The sequence below is a fragment of the Benincasa hispida genome, chromosome 5 (assembly GCF_027475165.1).
Source record: "Benincasa hispida cultivar pf3 chromosome 5, pf3_genome.v1.1, whole genome shotgun sequence".
Taxonomy (NCBI): domain Eukaryota; kingdom Viridiplantae; phylum Streptophyta; class Magnoliopsida; order Cucurbitales; family Cucurbitaceae; genus Benincasa; species Benincasa hispida.
This window is the reverse complement of record NC_143482.1, coordinates 40,177,528-40,195,427: the sequence shown is the minus strand read 5'-3', so window position 1 is coordinate 40,195,427 and position 17,900 is coordinate 40,177,528. Positions and strand designations below refer to the sequence as shown.

Here is a 17,900-nt window from a genome sequence, read left to right as displayed (position 1 = left end):
GATGGAACTGATGGCGATTGGAGATGATGAATAAGAAGACAAATAGAATGAATGTGAAGGCTGAAGAAGACAGATAGAATGAATGTGAAGGCTGAAAACCAAGGATGACTCTTTTTGTGAAGAAGCAGAGTGAAGAAGGATCAAAGCTGGGAAGAGGAAGAGAGAAGTTGAAGAGACCTTTTGCAATGAGAGAATGTGCAGTTTGATTGTGAGAATGAGTGGACGGGTGAAGAGACTTTGAAAAGCGTAACCCTTTTAGAGGGAGAAATTTGTTCGGTAATTTCATTATTTTGACTAGACTCCATAATATTTTGGTTTGTAGCTTTTTTCCTCTACTTTTAATAACATTTTTCTTAAAAGGCTATTCTAAAAAGTTATTGAAGATGATGTTTGTTGTAGCATTAGGCTCTACGTATGTCGCTATGATCGCCATTATTTTATAGATAAATCAATGTTGTAAAGGCTTGACTTTTTCATATTAGTGATTTTACTTTCCTGGGCACATTGCCCAACAAACGTAGGTGGTATATCGATGAATGGGGTTACCAAACTCTGAGTCTTCATTTCTTGATTTGTTGTTTGTTATTTAGTTCGTGTGTCTATGATTACTAAGACATCTTGTTTAATATGTAACATAACACCTTAAAATTTCAGTATGCTTGTTACTCATTATGATTCTAATTCTTTAAAAGAGGCATTGGTGAATAAGTGTCAAATTGGTGTTCTTGCATCTTGTTCTGATCAAATTATCAATGGAAAGGATAATAGGAAACAATCTTAGGGTTGGAGTGGAGGTGGAGAAAAAATAAAAGAAATGGATGATTTCAGAAGGAAAGTGTGTAAAGGTATGAAAACTGTGATGAATGAAGAGAATGAAATTGGAAAATTAGGGCGTATTGGATAACGTTCGTGTTTCAAATTTTTTGTTTTTATTTCCTATTTTTTAAGAAACTGACTTGTTTGATAACGATTCCTATTTTGTAGTTTCTAGAATTTGAGTAACGCTTATGAAATGGGTTTTGTTCCTATTTTATATAATATTATTTCTTTTATTTATTAAACCATCCTTTCACCTCTTGGTTGTGTGGACTCCTATGTTGGACACTTTTACTTTTCTCCTTTTCTGTTTATTTTCATCTTTTATATTTTATTTTAATTTTGAATTTTAAAAACTTAAATTTATATATTGTTTTAATTTTCAATATGTACATTGATTTTTTATATTTTAAATTTCCACTCCCAAGATGTGCGCTTATTTCTTTTATTTCTTTTATATTTATTTTCATCTTTTATATTTTGTTTATTTTTTTATTCATTTTTATATTTACAAAAATAATTATGCTATATTTATATTTATTTTGATTTTTTATTTTAAAATTCTCTTATATTATTTAATTTTCAAAATGTATATTATGTTTTTTTCTTTTTTTTTTTTTACATTTCAACTTCTGAATATTAATTTTTACAGTATGCATGTTTATATATTATTTGATTTCTAATATTTTTAGTATATCTAAAACCGAGTAGAATTTGACAATATATACATTTTGCTGACTAAGACACTCATTTAACTTAACTTTAATGTTTTATAACAACGACATTTATATAATAATATAATTAAGTTGGATTCGACTCAAAATCGTTTAAGTGAAATAACTTGAGTTAGAGATGACTGTGCCGATCAAATATGGGTAACATATGAAGGTTATGATACAACTTTGTTATTATATTTAGTTGTCATCGAGGCCTAGCCTTACTTGTATTATATGACATAAACTTTTAATAATATATTTTTTTTAGTGTTTAGTGTATGACATATCTTCTTTTTTATATTATATTGTTAAGAAAAATAAGAAAAAAAAACAAGAAACAAGAAACAAGAAATAGTTAAGAAAAATTAAAATAATATTGTTGTTTTAAAAACAATTTATAAAAATATTTCTATTTTGAAACTATTTATAAAAATATGGTTATTTTTTTTAATATGTCCAGTGCTGAAAATTCGACAAACCTAGGTTGAATTTTAAACATTCAACCTTTATATATATATTTTTTCATTTTTCATTTTATAAATATGTTTTTTTTTTTTTTTATTTGAATGTGTCAAGTCATCAAAATTCAACCAACCTAGGTCGAATTTTGAAGATTCGACCTTCACCCTTCTTGTTTTTTTTAAAAAAAAAATCCATTTTATAAAAACAATTTCTAAAATTTTTTATTATTTTATTATTTTATTTAAATTAACTCAAAAGAACAAATTAAAAAAAATATTATCTCATAAAAATAAAAAATTGTAAATTAAAATATCTCATTTATATACAAACAATTACAAAAATCAATGTGTCCCACAAGCGGACCTCGTCGATTTCGAACTTGAGGTTGCTCTGGTTCTTCTTGATGTCGTTTTGGTACCTCTGCATGTGCTTCGTAATATAAATATTCATTATGCTCTCCACGACCCCCACCATATCCATGTACATATGAAGACGAAGGACCAGCCTCTAAGTTATAATGTCCTAAACCAAATGCTGGCATCATCGTCATCGGACTAACATAATCAGTTTGACTCTGCATCTACATCACATGGGGCAACTCTTCCACATTATGGGCAACCTTATCAAACTAATCTTTTTCCCAAACAAGTCCTCTACGTCTAGGAGCTAGTGGAGGAACAATAGGTATATCGTATATATAATGTATCTCCTCCATATAGCTTTTGTTGTCACTACATATAGCAAGAACCTGGTTCAGATCATTCACAACATCACGGAGTCTACTGTTGTTTGATCTCTATGAATTATAAAACAATTAGATAATATTTAAAATAAATTTAAATTAAAAATAATTAGATAATATTCATTGAAGTACCAGATGATCCACAGCTGCTCTCGGACCAGTGACGTAGTGTCTTGTGATATTATTATACTAATGAATGTAGTCTTGGGTGACATCCCTGTCAAACTGTTCAATAGAAACCCTTACTGCAATAAACCTTGCACGATAGTGCCATCACACTACCAAATAAGCAACTTTTTCGAACCAATCTATAGTCTTTAAGTCAATATCATGCAATAGGGGTTCAGTATTACAAGGAAATGGGATATCCTGCTGAAAATCGAATTGTCTCATCACTCTGTCAGGAAGATGCCATTCATCAATATGAAACATATGAGAGGACTAATCGTCCGCCATATGTTTTGACCATTCGTATAGAAATTGGGCAAAGTATGCATAATAATTTTGTACGGCTCCCAAATAACCTGAAACACAAAATATTATATTGGAGAACATTAAAAACAAATTCAATAAAAATGTGTATAAAATAATCAATTTGGTTCAGTGTTAATGTACCTGATCTGGTTGAAGAAAATCAAACATGTATCTGTACTGGCTGACTACATGTGTGGCTATCCTAGTCACACAAAATTTGTCTCTCTACCTAAATTTTTAAATTGATAATTTAGATTCTAAATTAACTAGATCGGTGATATAAAAATTAAATTGAATTAAAATAACATACCGAGAACCATAGACTCGTCCAGCTAACTGAGCGTCATTGACATGTTGTAGCTGTGGAGCCATTGTTGGAAATCGCTCCCAAGCCCATAGTTTCAAAAGTATGAGAGGCCCAGCTGTCTCACGAATCTCAGATCTTGTTGCTTTGCATAGTTGTCTATACAACTATACCGCTCATCGTCTACTTCCACTAGGCGATCGTGTAGTAAAGCTCAACAATCGTGTAGCACTTGGTAGACGATCGTATAGTAAAAGGTAGGCGATCGTATAGGTTTTAAAAAGGCGATCATCTAATAGTAATAACTAAGTGATCGTGTAGGAGTTTGTGGGCGATCGTGTAGTGAGGAAAGAGAGTTCTCGAGAGTGGAAGTTTGGAAGATGCTGTCGTGGAGAGGCCATCGCAGCGTGTCGCTCATCATGTACTTCGACTAGGAAATCATGTAGCACTTGGTAGACGATCGTACAATAAAAGGTAGGCGATCATATAGGTTTTGAGAAGGCGATCGTCTAATTGTAATAGCTAAGCGATCGTGTAGGAGTTTATGGGAGATCGTGTAGTGAGGAAAGACAGCTGTCGAGAGTGGGAGATCGAAAGACTCTATCATGGAGAAGCCATCGCAATGTGTCGCTCATCGTCTACTTCCACTAGGTGATCATGTAGTAAAGCTCAGTGATCGTGTAGCACTTGGTAGACAATCGTATAGTAAAAGGTAGGTGATCGTATAGGTTATGAGAAGGCGATTGTCAAATAGTAATAGATAAGCAATCGTGTAGGACTTTGTGGGCGATCGCAGAGAATTTAGTAAGCAATCGTTTCGTCATACTGAGCCATCATGGAGAGATTGTAAACGATCGTTTAACGTCTCATAAGCGACCGATTAATCTTATTTGATTCCTATCGTCTAATAAAGAAGTTGTTCATTATTCACTTGTTCTTTTTGGAAGTTTGCATCCATTGTTACGTTAATAAAGAATTATTAAACGATTACATAGTAATTTACTAAACGATTGTGTGCGATCGTGTATAATTACTAAATGATCGCATTGTAATTTACTAAACGTTTGTGTGCGATCATGTATAATTACGAAACGATTCTTTAATTTTCGTTAGGTCGAGGGTCAAACCCTCGACCTCTTCTTTAATTTTCGACAGGTCAATGGTTGAACCCTCAACCTCTTCTTCAAATTTTGTCATCTTCTTCAATTTTCTTTAGGTCGAGGATCAAACCCTTGACCTCTTCTTTAATTTTCGACAGGTCGAGGGTTGAACCCCGGACAAAATATTATACACAAAATCTCCGCCCTCGAAAACTCCAAAACAACCATAGATTTGTAAATAGTTTCAGAACCACTATATTTCCCTAAATTGTTTTCCTAATCACAATATAAAAAAAAAAAAAAAAAAAAAAAAAAAAAAAAAAAACTCTGAAATAGTGATCAAACAAGTTTATATTTCTATTTCTTTATTTCAAAAAAAAAAAAAATAATAATTATCAAACATATTCTTGTTTTTAGAAAAGAGAAAACATGAAACAAAAAACAAAGAACAAAAATTACGAAACGAGAAGGTTATCAAATGGACTTGGAATAAATCATGCTAAAGTAAGGATCTTTGGTTGAAAAACGGATTTGGAACAGTTTTATATTGATTGTTTTAGCCACAAACTCCGTGATTTGGTGGTATGCATGGAAAACACATCCAAAATTAAAACATGTGTAGAAAGCAAGTAAAAAGTCACATCTTTTATTTTTCATATGAGATGTGGAGAAAAGGATAATTATATGCTAGCTTGTAGCATTTTGAAGAGTTGAATTATTGCTTTCGTTTGTTGTGTGTTTTCTTTTCCTAAAATGTTCTCATTTAACATTTTAAAGAAAATTTAGGGTGATGAATGGATTTATTTTTTAGTTCAAATTACACATCGAGATTTGCTGATTTTGTATGTAATTTTTCCAAATCTTATACTAAATTTTATATCTTTTCAAATTTTCTCCAAATTCGATTTTCTTTACTAAATATTATGTCATATTTATTTCGTAATTTTTCAAAACCTTAGCATAATTTATGTTTTGATAGTTGAATGAATTTCCGAAATTCCATATAAGTTTTCCTACTATCAAAATAGATTTTCCAAATTGATTCAAGATGATTGCATTATCATTATTAAATTTTGGAAAAGATCAAATTTTTCGAAAAATTGGATAAATTTTGGGATATATATTGAATCTCGATACTAATCCTGCCTGAGATTCCACTGAAAAAGCTCAAACTATCAATAAGTTACAAAAAGTTGTTTTTTAAAAAAATATCAGTAGCCAATCTCAGACTGGATGCATCGAGACAAACTATTCTAACGATTTTTTAAAAATCGTGTTAGTCTTGTAAGGTAAAAATTTAAACGTCTTATTTCTGAAAAATCTCGATAAAAGTATTGTTGAATAGGGTAATGCTTTTTATGCAAGTTCAAAATATAGCTTTTTATTTTCATTTACATTTACATTCATTTACATCCAACCATGTGAGTTTTTCTAACCATGAAGTTAATGAGTGCCCTAAATGGTGCTCAATAACATACCAATATAATGATCAAAATTCATCATTATTTATGGTTTGTTATAAACACGTAGGTTTTTTCATATTTTAATTAGGCAATTAGTTTGTGGCCACAAAAAGCTTTTGTTTTGTTTTGGCCAATGTTTAGTTTCTTAAATAAATTTGTTATTGGGTGAGTGAGGGAAGTATACGTTTGCAACACACCCTTAATGAAATAACTGTCTACAATAAACAAATTTTAGTTATCAATTTGTGTTTAGATTAAAAAATAGGGATGGTGGGTTAATAATGTGTCACACATCAAGTTCACAACCTACCCAACATCTTTTAGTTTCATTGCAACTTGTCTTTTATTCTTCAATTCGTATATATAGAGAGTTTCTAATGCAAAATAATACATTAATTTCACACAAATTTTCAAACATCTTACATAAAGAATAAGTTAAAAGAGAAAAAAAGACGATATGGGTGTGATTAAATAGAGTTTCTTGACTACTATATTATTGATGTCATTGTCATCATTTAAAGTGGAGACTCGATCCCATGTTGATGTTATTTTTCCTTTGAGGAAGTATGGTGATATTGGGCCTGGTGTTGATATCACTGAGGTAAGACACACAATAAAATGAATGTGAAAGTGATTACTTATTGAATTGATAAATTTCGCTAATTTTTGTTATTTGTGAAACATAGGCTTTGAACGAAGAATGGAATGACACATGTGCATCTTTTCGTCCAAGTGCGGTGATAATTCCAAGAGGAATATTTAAAGTAAGTGAAGTAAAATTTAAAGGTCCTTGTAAGAGCCCTATTGAAATTCGACTTCGAGGAACATTGCAAGCTCCAAAACACCCCCAAGGGGATAGTTGGATTACTTTTGCATATGTTGATAGATTAACACTATCAGGTGAAGGAGTTTTTTATGGTAAAGGAAAGGCAGGTTGGGAAAAGAATGATTGCCATAAAAACATAAATTGTGCTGATCTCCCTATTGTAAGCTCTATATACCTTGCATTATTTTTCTTTCCAATCTCATAGGTCACAACATAATGGTAAATACTTATGATGATGTTTAAGAAATTAAGTTTAGAAATCAATTTTAACAGTTACAAACATTGAGTAGGTGCTAAATTTTGAAAGTACAAAAATTATATATTGAAAAAAAAATTGATCGTGATTTTGTCCCTCCCAGTAAAAATTTGTGGTTTCACCCTTGCTCTGACATGACATATTGCATACTAAATGAGCAGAGTTCAAGGTTCAACTTCATTACCAATTCAATTGTGAAGAGAATAACATCACTTGATAGCAAGAACTTCCATATCAACATCCTAGGATGCAACAACCTCACATTCCATGGTGTCAACATAATTGCACCAGAAAATAGTCTCAACACAGATGGAATACACATTGGTCGATCGATTGGGATCTCAATCATAAAGTCTCGAATCGCAACAGGAGATGGAAGCAAACGAGTAAAAGTCACTAACGTGACATGCGGGCCTGGACATGGAATAAGCATAGGAAGTCTTGGGAAATACACTAATGAAGAACCCGTTGAAGGTGTTGTAGTGAAGAACTGCACCATAATGAACACCACTAATGGTGTTAGGATCAAAACATGGCCAGCCTCTCCCGTTGCCGGCACTGCCACCAATATGCATTTTTCAGACATTATAATGGTCAACGTTAGCATCCCAATTCTCATAGACCAAGAGTACTGCCCATGGAATCAATGCAATCGCAAGGTATTGATCATTCTCAAAACTTTGATTTTGAAATTCTTCACGTCGACTTCACAAATAAACTTTTAATTTAAATTTTTTAGATTCCGTCAAAGATTAAGATTAGTAAAGTGAGTTTCAAGAATATTATAGGAACTTCTGCAACTCCAATGGCGGTCAAACTTGTTTGCAGTAGCGACTTACCATGTGACGAAGTAAAAATAACCAACATTGACCTTGTTTATAATGGAAAAGAAGGTCCCATTACATCTCAATGTAGAAATGTGAGACCCATCATTTTGGGAATACAAAATCCTCAAACTTGCTCATCCCCTTATGTTTTTCCATGATTTGTTCATTGTCCTACTACAAAATGATGGACAACCATAATTATAAGACAATTCCTCTCTGCCTTTTTGTTTCTTTTGGTTTACTTTTCCAAGTAAAGAAGATGGTGAAATTTCTTAGGGAAGCTTATAAAATGAGTACCCTAATTTGATTATTATTATTATTATTATTATTATTATTATTATTATTATTATTGTTGTTGTTGTTGTTGTTATTATATATATATATATATATATATTTATTTATTTATTTGTAGTCTTTCATCTTGAAACATGGAAATTTTCTAATACTTAGTATAATAACTCGGTTTGACTGAACTTTTCAGGAGTAGATTCTTTTTATCTTTCTTTAAAGGGAATGAAAATCTATTAAATTAAATTATTTTACCAATCGATATCATTCCACTTTACAAGGTTATTTCAATTAATACAAATTACACAAAAATTTATAAAAAATCCTAGGAAAAAAAATTTCTAGATAAATTATATTCCTCATTTAGCAAGTGTTAAGTTCATATCAACACAATAATTGTCACTCACACATATTCTTAATCAGAATATAATTCAATTGAATAATGCATTTACATTCAAAAAGTTATTTTCACACCCCGTCCCGAGCCCGCACTCTTAAGCCCGGGGAGAAGCGTGACGGACCACAGATACCACCCTTTTGTGATACCTACTGCCCATTGGAACCTCTTTACTTTGTACAAACTTTAAGTCAAGGAGATAACAACAACTGATAAAGTGGGCCCATTTTATTACAACAATATAAAGTTTATACAACTTCAAGACTTAACTACAAAGTTTACAACAACCATTCCTAACTCTCTGGAAGTGCGACGGTGACATGTGGCAGACCTTGACCTTAGCAGCACCATGGAAGTCCTCACCTTTCGCTACCTGGGAAGAAAAACATGAAAGAAAAGAATGAGCTTCACAAAGCTCAGTAAGTGGTAAGCAACTTCTAGTGTCTATTTCAACTCATAAAAACAAGCATATCATAGGTATACGAGGTTACATTCAAACCTCTACCTTGAATGAGTCTGTTCTCAACTCTATCTATGCGCACGGTAGATAGCTAAACTGATAACTACTTAGAATGAGTCTACTCTCTACCTACACACACGGTAGATAGTTAACTAATAATGAATGTTTACTCTGTTGCGCCCCCTTTTGTTCTCAGTGTCTCCTATGTGCACATAGCTCCCCGCTCATGGGCTTAGAAGTTACGCCCGTTGACCCTCTGACCATCCCATATGAGGATCCTCCCACAGTCTCAGGAACTAAACCTCTTGGTCTCCTGACCATCCCGTGAGGTTTTCCTTTCGGGCTCAAGAACTAGGTCTATTGACCCCCTGACCAATCCGATCACACAATCTCATTCTCATGCTAGATACTCATTCATAAAATAAGCATATACAATTTACTCTAAAAGATATGTTTTAAGACTTAAAGGAAATTACCACTCACCTTGGTAAGGATAGGAATATTTCTCTTAAAAGTTCCTTGATCTTCCCGGGCTCCTCTTTTGAACCCTCAAAATATTAGCTTAGAACTCCTCATGGTTTAACTGGAATCTTCAAAACATCAAGACTTGCCCAGCTTACTCGACAGCTCGACCCTTCTGTCTTTTCCTCATTCTCCAGCCCGATTCCTTGGAGCTTCTTCTCTGGTAGCCCTACCTTGAAAAATAGACTCTTTTAGCTTTCTAGTAGCTTTGTAATCACTCCAAACGCACGAGTATTCTAGGAGATATTCTTTGTCCTAAGTTTATGCTACTTCTAGATTTCACTGTCCGACAACATTTCCTTTTTTTAGAACTTCATGACCAATGCATAGCTAATCCCGAAACGGCTCTTAAACACTCTTCCTATTGTATTTCAAGGGGATTTCGGATTATGTACTCAAAAGAAGGCTTGTGGTGGTATTTATAGGCTTAAGGAAATGATCCTTCTCATCTTTACCAAGCCTCCAATGCAAGACACCTCTTACTCTTGAATTGTTTGCACTATGTTTTGCCACCACCTACTCCCTTGACATTCACCTACTTCCATTCCACATACCTACCTGAGTTGTCCTCCTCATGCATAATACTTCCTTTGCATGAAACTTAATTCATCCAGATCCTATTAACTCAAGTCTATCCATCTCTCGATACAGCCATTTGTCCAGATGAGTTCATCAATCTTGCGTAACGTAGTCCTCAGCACTGCCTCATTGTTTAGTTCCTGCTTCTATCGCCTAGCTCCAATAGCTCATCGTGTAGCTCAATCGTTTAGCAAACGATCTTGCTCTCAACGATCTCGCTCCTAACGATCTCGCTGATCTCGCTCCCAACCATCTCGCTGATCTCGCTCTCGCTGATCTCACTCTAAATGATCTTGCTTTCAACGATCTCGCGCATAGCCTATCTCTTGGCTACTGCGAGCGTCGTTTACCTCCATCGTTTAGCGTTGATGCCTTATCGTCTAACGCATCCTCTAATCCCTTAGTGTCATCGCCCAGTGCCCGCCTATACGATCACCTACCTCATCGTGTAGCTCCCAATTTTGTTACACGATTGTCCAACGCCCGCCTACACGATCGCCTACCTCATCGTGTAGCTCCCCGTTTTGCTATACGATCATCTAGTGCCTGCCTACACGATCGTCTACCTCATTGTGTAGTGCTGCTCACTTACTAAACGATCGTCTACCTCTTCGTGTAGCACTGCTCATTTGCTACACAATTGTCTACCTAGTGCCTTATGTTTAGCCTCTTGCTTTCTCTACTCTCACTCACATATACCCAACGTATGAGCAACTCATGACAACGTCTCTTACCAATATTTTGCCCACACATGCGTCCAACTTTACAAACGCATGGTTGCCTTCTCATCTTATGTGTTAATGTATTCTCACTCAACGCATGGTTCCTTTTTTACTTTACACTTAGCCAAATTTCACCTCTTCGTGTAGCACTGCTCATTTGCTACACAATTGTCTACCTAGTGCCTTATGTTTAGCCTCTTGCTTTCTCTACTCTCACTCACATATACCCAACGCATGAGCAACTCATGACAACGTCTCTTACCAATATTTTGCCCACACATGCGTCCAACTTTACAAACACATGGTTGCCTTCTCATCTTATGTGTTAATGTATTCTCACTCAACGCATGGTTCCTTTTTTACTTTACACTTAGCCAAATTTCACCAATTAAGGCTTAACTCAAAACTACTCAAGGAAAATCTATCTAACACTTAGAAATCTCTTTCACTTCAACATAGGATTTAACTTTCACTTAGTTAATTCCCTTAATCACCTACTTAAGTAGGAAAAATGGAAATCTGGGTTTCACAGTTAGAGTTTCAAATTGTTCAGAAAAACCTCATACTTCTATCACAGAAATAAGCAGAAAAATAATAGAGAAATTAATAAAAAGACAATAAATCTGGGAACACAAATACAAAATGGAAAAACTCCATACTAACGAGAAAATTATGGGCCAAAAAGATTTCACCTATGTTAAAAATTATTTTAATAACACAAAATAATTCTCTCCCTGATCACTATTACAAGAGTACTCTTTCAAAATTGTTGTACTACTCATACTCTTTAGTCTCACTCTCAACCTAGAGAATATAAAGGAAATTTAACACAATCAAACTTAAAGTACTTCAAACTGCGGTTGACCCAAAGGCATAGACTTTTTTTATATTGTTAGGAGTCCATTGCTTTTTTAATATTTTAGATATGGAATATGTGTTCTTCTAATATTTTTCCACAATCGAACACAAATCTATCATTTCCATGCTATTAAACTTGAAGAAAAAAAGTAGTATGAGATATTTTAATATATATAATGTTCTTTAAGTTTTAGAATTAATAAAAAAAATAACCTATATTCTAATTTGATAATGTTTTTGTATTTTGTTTTAAACATAAATTTAAGGTTTTAAAAAATTTGAAAGATACCACATAGGACTTTTCATTTAAAGATTTTGACAAAGATTTTTTAGTAAAAGAAAAATAATGGGGTTCATTTTAATGTATGTTATTGTTTTAATACAATAAGATAATAATGATGCAGACTAATTAATGATATTAATTAAAGTGCAATTTTGGAATTTTAAATTTTAATAAAGAAAAAAAAGTTTAAAAATAATTCTAAATCATCTCAACTTGAAATATAATGTTGTTTGATCAAATTTCTAAAAATAAATAAATAAATAAATCTATGATTTTGCTGATATTATTACCAAGTGAAAGAGTTCTGAATGATAGTGTGTGGCCGACAAAGCAATGGTCTAATGGTATTGTGGCGCAACAAAGAAATTCTCAATCATTTCTCATAACTAATTCATTAATGTATATTACTAATAAGGATTAAAGTTTTATATTTATGTTAACATATGCGCAATATTTTCTTATGTTTATTGATCCAACCTAAATATAAAGGTTGATTCAACATTTATATAATATCTTATGTCTAATAGTTGCATATTTCATCGATTTTATAAGTTTAAAAAATCGATGAAATATGCAACTATGTTGTCAACAAAATATCACTAATGTAACTCTAATAATAATAATAATATGAATTTGAACTTACCAAAGTAAAAAACATGCTCTAAAAAGTCAATTGTCATCGATATATTTATCTATAGTTGAAATATTAACATCATTTTATCAACATTGACATTTAAAACCGTGATGTTGGATATACTAATACATATTTCCAATAATCCATGTGTATATTTTCTCCTGAGCAACAAAATCAAATAGCTTGTATCAAGATCACACGTTACGAGTACTCCTCTGAAAGAAAATTTCTAGGAAGTGTTTGAAGAAAAACAAGTTGTTAAATGAAAAATTTTTGCAAAAAAATAACAACCACGGGATGAAAGATTAAACATATAGATCTGATAAAGAGGATAAATCATCAAACATTGAGTTTCTAGGCAATAACTATGAGAAAGAAAGCAGGTCGGGAGCGTTATCGCACTCATTTCCCAATAAATTATGAGGTATTTGAAAAGAAGAAACAAAAAAGAAGTAAAAAGAAAAAAAAAAGAAAGAAAAATTGGAACAATAAAGACAATACAAGATTAAAAAAATACAAAAAGAAATAATGAAAACAGTAATAATATGAATGAAAAGAGATTTCTAAAATAAATAATAAGAAAATGAAAAATTGATATAAACGTGTTTGAAAATATTTTTTTTTATAATTTCTTAACTTCAGACAACTAAGAGGGACTTTTGTAGAATATAATGTGATTTTTTGATATTAAAATATAGGAAGGGTAAAATTTAATTATGGTATAATACAAGATATCATTAAATGCAATTTAAGATTTTAGAAAAGCACATATACATGCATTAGATGAAACTTGATAGAATTCGAATTTTTTTTCGATTTTTGCTATTCTTCAAAATGGAACCTCAAATGTTACTGTCAGGTCCAATTTTTCAATAGTATGTGGATATAAGTGAACAATGTTTCTTCTGTATAATATATATCCTTAAGTCTTTATGTACAATATAATGCACCTTAAAATCTCCTTTGATTCATTTGAAATTTTATTTTAGACCGACGATAAAGGTTACAAAAATTTATGAAATAAACTGGTAGATGAAGTTAATGAACTATGTTTCAATTACAATTAATTTTTAGTAAACAAATTGAGGAATGAGAATTTGAACATCTAATTCTAAAAAAGAGAGTACCATACATCAAGTAGTGCTAATTAAGTTATGTTCATTTTGACAATAATATTATTCATGTACTACGTCCAAAGGCTAGCCAGAAAGCTAGCATACAGAAATAGTAAAATTAATATGGATATAATATAACATAATAACGAAAAAGACTATTTAATTTTGTTTTTTTTTCTTTATTGAAAAACCAATAATAAACCCAATAATTAATCATCTAAAAAGTTAGTATGGATGTTGGCCTATATAATCGCCTGGAGGATAATAGTTGCAGATAAAAAAAACCCAATTGTTTTGGCATTTCACTTAGGCACAACCAACAGATTTGGTGTTCCTCCACACCAACTGTGTATAATGGAGGCAATGGCTAGAGTCGTTGACACATGTGTTAGAATTGTAGTCATATAATATTTTTTCTCATCGGCTCATAGACTCACCCTTGTCTCTGCTGTCATCACTTCGTATCCCTCTGCTAGGTTTTCGCCATAGGGTCCTCCAGAGTGTTCCATTTGACAAGTGGCAATCTTTGTGTTGGCGTAATTTTGAGCATAGGCAGCCAAAGTGGCGTTCCAATGGAGGGGCTCGATGCAAACCTCTGTGCGGATAGCTTTGTGGGTGGCTATCTAGTTCTTAGGGTAGCTTTTTGCCTCGATGGGGGCAATGGGAGCTAGGACTAGGGTTAACGCCGACAAACAAAGAGGGGAGAACGTTGGCAAATGCCATATTTGTAAGCTATAGTTGGAAGAATGGTTAATTGTGTTGAATGTTGATGTTGGGGGTTTGGCTTAGCTAAGGGCTTTTTATATAGAGACGAAAGTTGGGCATGGGTCCATTTTAAGGGTTTTTTGGAAGACAAAGAAAAGGTCTAATAGTAGTGTGGGACAACAAAGAAATTATCTCAATCGTTTCAATAACTAATTCATTAATATATATTACTAATAATAGAGTATATTGTATATATGTGGATTAAGGTTTTAAATTTTCGGCGTAACCAAGATATTTTGTTATGTGTATAGGTTCAACATCAATCTGAAGAATGATTCAACATTTGTATTATATCTTAGAAAAATTGAAGAAACATGTAACATAATATCAACAAAATATCTATGATGTGAACCTAACATTGACAACAATATAAATTTAAACATATCGAGGTAAGAAAATGCTCTAAAAGGTTGATTGACACCAAAATTTTCTCGATATTAATATAAATATTCATATAAAGTTGAAACATCGACATATTTTTGTCAATCTTGACATTTAAAATCATGATGTGGATATGATAAATACACATTTTCTTATGATAATTATACACATTTTATAATCAACATGTATACTTTCTTCTTAGTAAAAATAAAATAAAATAGCCTGCAAATTCCACAAATGAATTTTTCTCTATCAAACTCCCCGTGATAATTAGTCTTTTTAAAATATATTTAGGTCACACTTCTTGTTCGAAAAAAGTACTTTATCCATTTGAATAACAATTAACTTCAAATTACCAATGAGATGACCAATGTTAAGATTTTATTGGAGGTATAAATATTAAATGAATGGAATAATCACATTAGACGAAAGCATTAAAATGGATTTTGTATTCATTTTATAATTAAACCAAAACCAAAAAATGTTTAGGGCTAAACATGAAATACATTAGTTTGTTGGAGATTTGTTTTGGCGATCTTCATCCCGTCCACAAAGCCTTTTTTACTGTGTGGCCTTAACACATTACTAAAAAGGATTTTGTAGGACTAACTTTTTGTTAGAGACGTGGAATACGGAAGAATTTTGTAGGGAACAATTTTCTAGGAAGGGGAAGCACACCCTCAAATATGTTCTTTTCCTTATTTTATGAAAAGTATATATTTTCTTATTAAATTCATATAATTTAAATTATTTTACAACATATATTTATTATTTGAAACTCATTCAAGTTAAATTTTTTATGCCAAATTTTGTCTAAGGAAAAACGTATTTGACCTCCACGTGACAACAACTGTGAATTTGTAATTCAAGGAAGAGAGTTCCTACAAAAGAAAGAAAAAGAGATTTGATGGCTAAGTCAGTAACAAAATTAGATGAGATGAAGAAATTGGAACATCTAAGTTACCTCTCCTTTATGCTTTTCAACCTTATTTATTGTCTTCTTCGGTCCGACTTCTCACTATCCCTGTTTCTATTTAGAGTAGGGATTTCTCCCACTAACTCCCCCAAGAAAACGGTTTGCTTCTTTGGGCTCGCCCTTGGCCTTAGTAGTATGAGCTCAACCCAAACCAATTTCTCTCCTTTTTCTTATCCTCACTTCTTGCATTCACTTTTTAATGTTAAATTTGAAATTTTGCATGTCAAAAATCATTTTTGTCCCCTCTGTCTAATTTTGCCTATAACATTAGCCCCTTCTGCCAAATTTGGAACAATGATTTGGTTGTACCATTGAGATGTAATCTTGAGAGTATTGCTCTTTACCTTTTGCTGCCTTATGACTTGATTTTCTTTTATGAATTTTATGTCATACCTTCCTTTAATCGACTTGATTTTATAATAACAAACTTGGCCTTCCCAAATTACCCTCGACTCTTTACCCTTTTTTCTTAGTGTTCAATTGAAATCTTTTTCCCCATAAAAGTACAATTGACCTCCTTATGCACATCCGTCCAATTAAGCAGTGTTAAGCAACATATTTACACTGTGCTCATCTTTTTTCCCAAAGTGCATAAGTGTACCACATTGCCATTTGTTGTCTCCCTGGGACTAAACCCTTGGAGATAAGCCACATTGGGAGTGCTGACTAGATCGTCATTGTATCTGGCCAGCTCCCCAATTATCTTTCTCCTACACTTAAGTGGAGTTAATCTGTCTGCCTTCATTAGTAAACTTTGGCATCTCATTGTAATCTCCTTCTTTTACTTTAACTTTCCGTCCTTCATATTATGCCATTCCCTTGTACTACTTGGCTTCGACTATAGAATCCCCAAAATCTTCTCTCCTCTTCCTAAAACAAGCCTATCAAAACTTATAAGATTTCGATTTGTCTAACCTAGTGACAATTAATTACATCTCCATTGCTTACTGTTCTATATTAAATCATTTTGTCCTCGCCTTGTCATGTTAGGCTTGTCTACCGAGTTGAGCCTTACCTTATTTTTGGGTTGTCCAATCTACTGACACATTGTCATGTCATCCTCGTCTGCTCCATGTCAAGTCTCATCTACCCTGTCCTATCAAGTCGAACTCGACTGTCGAGCCTAACTTCTATCTATCTTGACTTTTCTCCTTTAGTAATGTCAGGTTCAACTTCCAAAACTCTAGCGTAGTCCCATAATTCAAAAACTCTAACCCTGGCTATTGTGCCTTATTTGATCTTTTAACCTTGTCTTTTCAGGCTTGGCAATCGAACCAAGCATATGAAGCCTTGATCATTTAAGTTTTTTGATCTAGTAATTTTTTTAAGAAGACCAATCATCACGATGGGAAATACGGGGAATAAGTTCGTACCTAAATGGGATGACCTTACATCGTCAAAGAAGTCTACAAAACTGGAGCGTACAATATTGTTTATCAAAATGGATTAAGAATTGGCCCAATCAAAGACAAGTTTCTTATGAAATTTTGTGCTTCATAAACATGTAAAAACTCTTTAACGTAAGAGTATAAACTGTATGTTGCTCCTCGCTTGCATGAGCTTAAAAGGTTAATGACAAAAAAGAATACGTTTGAACTACATTATGACTTCATCCCTGTCATTATAAAGGGTACGTAGGCAACTTCAAGGAAACTTTAATTTTAGACTACTCAAGAAAAAAAAGAAAAAAAATATTTGATCTACGTTATGACTTGATCCTTATCCATTATGAGGATACGTAGGCAGCTTAAAGTGTAACGACCGGATCCTTACATATTATGGTCCGATCGCTAACACATGTATACTTAGACTTTTCTATCATGAGATGAGTTTTGGCAAAAATCTCAAAATAACATATTTAAGATTTTATTAATTAGATAGAAAACTACATAAAAAATTTTACAAAACACCAGGATCCATAAAATATTAGCGTA

General features: G+C 32.6%; 1 protein-coding gene and 1 pseudogene across 1 annotated transcript; one reads left to right on the top strand and one right to left on the bottom strand.

Moving 5' to 3' along the window:
* The first annotated feature begins 6,576 nt into the window (after positions 1-6,576).
* On the top strand, positions 6,577-8,144 carry LOC120077315 (exopolygalacturonase-like). Its single transcript, XM_039031199.1, has 4 exons — positions 6,577-6,678; positions 6,764-7,063; positions 7,321-7,818; positions 7,899-8,144. The coding sequence occupies exons 1-4, from the start codon at positions 6,577-6,579 to the stop codon at positions 8,142-8,144; spliced, it is 1,146 nt and encodes a 381-aa protein (XP_038887127.1).
* A 5,925-nt stretch (positions 8,145-14,069) lies between these two features.
* LOC120077316 (basic form of pathogenesis-related protein 1-like) lies at positions 14,070-14,567 on the bottom strand (annotated as a pseudogene).
* Between the last annotated feature and the right edge of the window lie 3,333 nt (positions 14,568-17,900).

Excerpts from the sequence above, each read along its gene's own strand:
- LOC120077315 (XM_039031199.1), top strand. The coding sequence starts at position 6,577 with ATGTCATTGTCATCATTTAAAGTGGAGACTCGATCCCATGTTGATGTT. Across the intron at positions 6,679-6,763 it reads CTGGTGTTGATATCACTGAG|GCTTTGAACGAAGAATGGAA; the intron begins GTAAGACACACA and ends TGTGAAACATAG. Across the intron at positions 7,064-7,320 it reads ATTGTGCTGATCTCCCTATT|AGTTCAAGGTTCAACTTCAT; the intron begins GTAAGCTCTATA and ends CTAAATGAGCAG.